We start from the raw sequence: 6,692 nt of genomic DNA, 5'->3' as shown, positions 1-6,692 counted from the left end.
AGAATTGTTATTGTGTAAATAATGTTGACTTGGTTTACATAAACAGTTGAATAGTTCAAGACATTGCATCAATAAGAAAAATATGATAGTATCTTACTAAGAAAGGTTCAAAGCCATAAACTATCTATCCTGGTACAACATTGGTACAAAAGAACTTTCAAGTGAACCTGCATACAACATTAATTTCAAGTATGTGAGGGATCGTGGGAGTTGTTGGAATGTTTTAGAATCAGTGAATAGAAATTAAGCAAAAGAAAAAGAAGAAGAAAACTCGAATGGACCTCGTGGATACCTACATGCAACTTAAGAGCTTCCTGAGAAATTTCCAAACAACAGGGAAGGCACTGAGGCGCCTGAATGGGGTACCCCATGGGCGTCTTGGATTTTTCCATGTCGCAGTACAAGAACTTAGGTGCCTGAAGAAGCGGCTAGGTAGGCGAAGTCTTTAGGTGCCTAGGAGCTTCTATTTCTTGGGAAAAAGCTCCAATTTGCGTAGCCTAAGCGTTGAGGGCGCCAAGGCGCTTGAAGCACTGTTTGGTAGCGTATGCGAGTTTTTCACTGTTCTTTGGATTCGAAATGGTGTTTCTTGATATTAATCATATGATTTTGACCAAATGACACTCAAATAGGGATGTAATTTTTTCCATAGGTTCGGGGGCCCCATAGGGAAAAACCCATAAATGGATGGGTTTGGGGAATAATTCTCGGGTTTTCGGACTGCTTCTGCCCCATTATTATTTTTGAAGTGGAGATGAAGACAGAGACAAAGATGAAGATTTGATCCCATAATGTTTGGATTCGGGAATTCTCTGAACTCGAAAGAAGAGGTGATCAGGATCGGGATACAATTCCACAGCGGGTATGGGGATGGCAAACCGCCCCGCCCCGTTGAGATCTCTACATCCCAAGAAAGAAACATGTCGTTTGGCTATATTTTCCGCTTTGTGCACCTTTCTTACAACCGGTGAAACAATTTAAATAATCCCTCCAAGTATGTATTGTTTCTTTTTCTTCTGATTTGATTCTTCATTGAATCTTTTGTACTCATCGTGCTATCTCTGTTTCAGTCTTGAATTTTTTTTCCTTATTTGTTCGTCGATATCAGGATATTCATTTTGTTGTAATCTTTTGATCAAGATCATTGTATCTTGGGTATGATTGACTTTAAACCGTAAACACTATGATACAAGGCAATTTCATCTTGCAGAGAAAAAATTCTAATCATACATAGAATGTTGATGTTGTTCTAGAATTCAGAACACTTACAACCGAAGAAAAAAAATGTCTCAATTCGAAAATTAAAACAAATAAAGAGCAGCTTATAAACCCATGAATGTTACATTAAAGCTTTTGGAATTATACAACTCTTAAATTTATAACATAACAATAATCGAATTTGTCCCCTCGGGTGTGGAATCGCGAGTACCCTTTGACAAGAAGTGGTTTGGCTCGGACAGTGGGGCTTAAGCTGTACTGAGTTGACTTCTTCGAATTTGAATGAAGAAGTTCAATCTTTTTCTCTAGCACAGCATTTATGGTTTTAACTCTTGAGTAATATTTTTTTAAAAATAATTTAATAATTCAATAACCTTTCAAGTTTGAAAAAGCCAAATTCAGACTGAACCCATTTGAGCTCGCAAACGTTATTCGTAAAGAAAACCTTGTGAGCCCGAGTCGAACACGAGCCAACTGTGAATCAGGTTCGCAAGCTTGAGCCGAGCTTAAAATTTTTTGTTAAGTTCGAGCTCAATCCCGTGAAAGTAAGACAAATTTCAGTTTATACACACCCGGTGACTACGAATAAAATTTCAACACCATCATGCAGATAGATTTTTTATTTTTATGATTTAAACACACAAATGGAAAATAAAATAAAATAAAATAAAATAAAATAAAATAATACACAGATGCATAATTTATACTATAGTCTATATATAAAACTTGATATCTCTTCAGTTATTGAATTTGATCCGACTTGGTTACACCAAATTAAATTTACATTATAACTATGTTAATTAGCCTAAATTCAAAAACTTGTGTGAGACGGTCTCACGTATCATATTTTATGAAACAGATCCATGAAAAGTATTACTTTTTTTGTTAAGACTATTATTTTTTTATCGTGAATATTGGTAGAGTTGACCCGTATCACATATAAAGATTCGTGAGATCATCTCATAAGATATATACTCTTATTTTTTTACCTTATAAAAATGTATGCTTTTATTTTAACTTGGTTTAAGTATGTCGTGGTCATTATTCATTATTGAGGCGTGAGAGGCTTTGGTATAAAGAAATATTTTTAAAGCACTTCTGAACAAGTTTCACGTTCAAATATTGTTTAAAAAAACACATGATGAGAGATGTACGAGAACAAATTGATTTGGATTTAGTCTAATTATGATTCTATATGCATAATTTAAATATTAATCCTTTCATAACCAAAAAAATCTCACCTAACAAAGGACGTGAGAATGTCTCATATGTCAATTTTATAAGACAAACTTTATATTTGAATAAAAAAATAATATTTTTATTGTAAATATGGATAGAGTAGGTCTCTTGTGAGACAGTCTCACGAATCTTTATCTGTGAGACGGGTCAACCCTAACAATATTCACAATAAAAAATAATACTCTTACCATAAACTTTTTAATGGATGACCCAAACAAGATCTGTCTCACAAAATATGATATGTGAGACCGTCTCACACAAGTTAGTATCATATGAATAAAGTTGGTTAACGATCTAATTATAAAATATTTTCTTAGCGATGACAGCGAATTTAATAAATTATGTAGGTAATTATGATTTCCTGCAGAATAATAAAAATAAAAATAAGAAGGCAAAAACTTGTGTGAGACGGTCTCACGGATCGTATTCGTGAGACGGATCTCTTATTTGGACTATCCATGAAAAAGTATTAGTTTTTATGCTAAGAGTATTACTTTTTATTATGAATATGGATAGTGTTGACCCGTCTCACAGATTAAGATCCGTGAGACGGTCTCACATGAGACGCACTCAAATAAGAATATAAGGTTGGATGCACACGCATCCACGTCTGAGCCCCCAAAAGCATTCAAATTATAAACGGGCCCTTGGATAATACGATTTGGGCCATACCATATTGGACCACATGCTGTTAACTCATTAATACATGGGCCCAACACTATCTTCATAAAACGACCACGTATCAGACACGACGAAAGAAATTCATCTTTTAGGCTCGTGCACGTCCTCTCCTCTTTACCCGAACCCGATTCATAATGACGAAAACGATATCATGAAAATAAAATATTTGATCCAAATATAAATATCTCCAATAGTTTGTATGAATTTAATAATTTTTATCATTTTTTGAGTTAGCTAATTAAAAAGAATAATATATAGTTTGAAAATATGGAATTATTGCATACCAAATTATATTTTTGTCAAATATCTTTTTACGATTTTAATTTTTTATATTGTCAAATTTTCAGTGTTAGTCTTTTAATTTTTATTTTTTGTAATTTTAATCATTTTTCTGTCGTGGCGTTGATGTTTTAACAAAATGACCGTAATATGCGTAGTGTTGCATAACAACTTAAAGAAGAAAAATGATTAAAATTGCAAAAAAAAAAAAAAAAACTGAAACATTCATGACTATTGTCGAAGTTTAATAATATAAATAAAAAGCATAAATAAAATTCGATTTTTAACTGATTGAAAATAGATCTAAGAGTCATGCCAACAAGATGACCAAAATGCAAAGAAGAACAATTAAAACAAACTTCTTGTTTTCTTATTTTTAGATTTAAAATTTGAAAATTGTCGAAAATAAGAGACTGACGGTTGAAATAAGAGTCGTAAATATTGAAAATTATTGTGTGATAATATATATAATGATTTATTTATTTTTGGATTATTTCCAAAGAAATTTTATAAATAAGTCTTTTAGTCTGTGAAGAAAAACACAATTGAGTGCATAAAATTGATAAAAATGTATAGTTTAATATATTTTATTAGTTTGAGATTTTTATTTTTTTACCTACCATATATTTGTACTTTTAATAAAAATAAAATTGTCCTAATTCGATTTTTATTTCTTTTATCGATTTGTTCTTCGAACATTCCAAACACGGCCTTAAGACTTAACGCCCCCGTATCCGAGTATGCCAACGCCCGTCACTTTAACAACCTCCTTTAAAACATCGCCACCAACGTGCAACTTAGCACGACATTCTCCACTCCGCTACACTGCGCACCCGAGCCTCCCGGCGCCGACGGCCGTGTATCAGCTGGAAATCGCGTTGCCCATTTCCACAACTCTCTGGAATCTTCTGGAAAGGTTCATTCCACCATATTTGTGAGGTTTATTGTGGATGATTAAGGGTAAAAGTGCAATCTTTTCTAGTTAAAATGGGTGTCGATTACTACAACGTACTGAAAGTTTCGAGAAATGCGACTGAAGAGGATTTGAAGAAGTCTTACAAGAGGTTGGCGATGAAATGGCACCCGGATAAGAATGCGGTGAACACTAAGGAAGCCGAGGAGAAATTCAAGCAGATAAGTGAGGCGTATGATGTGTTGAGTGATACTCAGAAGAGGCAGATCTATGATTTGTACGGGGAAGAGGGGCTTAAGTCTGGTCTGCATGCGCCGCCGACTTCAAAAGAGAAGGATTTTACCGGTGGTGGACGAGGGAATGGGTTTAAATTTAGCCAGAGGGATCCGGAGGATATTTTTGCGGAGTTTTTTGGTGGCTTGGATAGTGGGAAAGGGAAGAGTAGTGGCGGCGGCGGCGGAGGGAGGCTGAGGAAAGCGGAGGCGATGGAGCATATGTTGCCGTGTTCTTTGGAGGAGTTGTATAAAGGGTCGAGAAGGAAAATGATGATTTCAAGAATCGTTCTTGATTATTCTGGGTAGGTATTTGTGGTTGCTTTTCTTTGTTTATCGACTTTGTTCCATCCAGTTTCCTATTGCTCGCATAAATTCAGGATTTTGTTTTGAATATTAAAAGTTCTTTTGCATTTTAAGGAATCTTTTTTTTTTTGTGTTCAGATTTAAATTTGTTTTTTATGCTATGAGGGAAGATTGTGTGTGTATGAGTTGCTTAACAAAAGAAATTGTCAGCGGTTACAATTTCCATTTGTATCAATCATACCTTCGTGTTAGCAGATCAGTGTCTGTAAAGTGTCAAATTATGTCTCTTTGCTATAATATGTGCGTCACATAAGTTCGACTTATTGTTGTATTTTACTGTAAATTCATTCATTTTTTTATGTGTTTATTTTGTATATATATCTTTGAGCATACTTTGAAATTTGAATTTGCGTGCAATATTAGGATTTTCTGTCTTTTGAATGTGTCTGATGGTGGTCGGCTCAATGCTATCTCCCCCCTCCCCCCTTGTTTTCTTGAGTCTATGTTCACTAACAAGATCTTATTGCAGCAAGCCGAGCACAGTTGAAGAGGTACTCGCTATAAATGTCAAACCAGGTTGGAAGAATGGCACGAAGATTACTTTTCTTGAGAAAGGGAACCACGAACGCGGTGCTACGCCTGGAGACCTTATCTTTGTTATTGATGAGAAGCCCCATCCGATTTTCAAAAGGGACGGCAATGATCTGTTAATCCATCAAAAAATCTCTCTACTCGATGCTCTCACGGGAAAGAATCTCAACATAAAAACATTGGATGGACGTGAACTAATTGTTCCAATATCAGATATTATCAGACCAGGCCATGAAATGGTGATTCAAAACGAAGGAATGCCCGTATCAAAAGAACCTGGTAAAAATGGAAACTTAAGGATCAAGTTCGATGTGAAATTCCCTTCAAGGCTTACTGCAGAACAGAAGTCGGATTTAAGGAGGATCCTGGGCGGGACCACCGGGTAGTATCTGTCTGTTTTATACAGATTTACCATGAATGCATATAGCGCAACTAAGTGTATATATATACTTACCTCCTCAATCTAGTAATGGTTTTTGTGCGTAGCAGAGTTTTTTTTCGGGTCGTTGCTTTGGCTTAGCTGCTTTTTCAGCAGCTATACAGAACTTTTTGCGGTATGAATCGTTTTACTCTGTTGTATGCAGATGCTTCTTTCTTCAGTATTTTGAACTTTAGCCTAAACATTCTTTATTTGCATCTATTTCCAGTAATAAGCAGGAAATGTGAAAGATTGCATAGAATATTCATGAAATTTTTTTCTTACATAAATTGTACGAAAGCCAAATGCATGTCAAATTCAAGTTCAATATGTCATGTTGACAAGGTTAATGATTCATGCTACTTTGTTTGCTCTCCCCACTCTTAATAAAGCAAGAGCCCACTATGGATTATTGATCTGAATTAGAATCTGCGTTTCTCAATCTTCTTTTGGAGGTCTTCCCTTTTTGCCCAACAACCTTATCAGCTACTTTTCCTCTCTTTAGCAGCATGAAACTAGGCATGACCTGTACTCCGAACTCCTCTGCCACTTCCTGTTTACACAATTCAACTATAATAGATATTTGCAGAGAGGCATGTTCGATGCGAATGTAATTACTTGTTTTATATGAATTAAGCAGGGTTTAATATAAGCTGTTTACTGCTGATAATTGAAATCCTTCAGCAGCAGTACCCTAAAATTTTGGTAATTTTCACAAGAAACAAAGTTTGTATAGATTTCTTTGGTATTTCTGGTATTTCGAGTTCTTGCAAGGGAA

At 35.1% G+C, this 6,692-nt stretch overlaps 1 protein-coding gene across 1 annotated transcript; it reads left to right on the top strand.

Annotated features, from left to right (window-relative positions):
• The first annotated feature begins 4,157 nt into the window (after positions 1–4,157).
• On the top strand, positions 4,158–6,095 carry LOC140833823 (uncharacterized). The gene is made up of 2 exons (XM_073198259.1): positions 4,158–4,904; positions 5,435–6,095. The coding sequence occupies exons 1-2, from the start codon at positions 4,402–4,404 to the stop codon at positions 5,880–5,882; spliced, it is 951 nt and encodes a 316-aa protein (XP_073054360.1). The 5' UTR covers positions 4,158–4,401; the 3' UTR covers positions 5,883–6,095.
• The last annotated feature ends 597 nt before the right edge of the window (positions 6,096–6,692 follow it).

The sequence above is a fragment of the Primulina eburnea genome, chromosome 6, assembly GCF_022965805.1.
Source record: "Primulina eburnea isolate SZY01 chromosome 6, ASM2296580v1, whole genome shotgun sequence".
Taxonomy (NCBI): domain Eukaryota; kingdom Viridiplantae; phylum Streptophyta; class Magnoliopsida; order Lamiales; family Gesneriaceae; genus Primulina; species Primulina eburnea.
The sequence above is the reverse complement of the archived record's forward strand: the minus strand, read 5'-3'. Positions and strand labels throughout refer to the sequence as shown.

What these genes read in the sequence shown, in the direction of transcription:
- LOC140833823 (XM_073198259.1), top strand. Translation starts at nt 4,402, where the DNA reads ATGGGTGTCGATTACTACAACGTACTGAAAGTTTCGAGAAATGCGACT. An exon ending in ATCGTTCTTGATTATTCTGG is followed by an intron (nt 4,905 to 5,434) that starts GTAGGTATTTGT and finishes ATCTTATTGCAG; the next exon opens with CAAGCCGAGCACAGTTGAAG.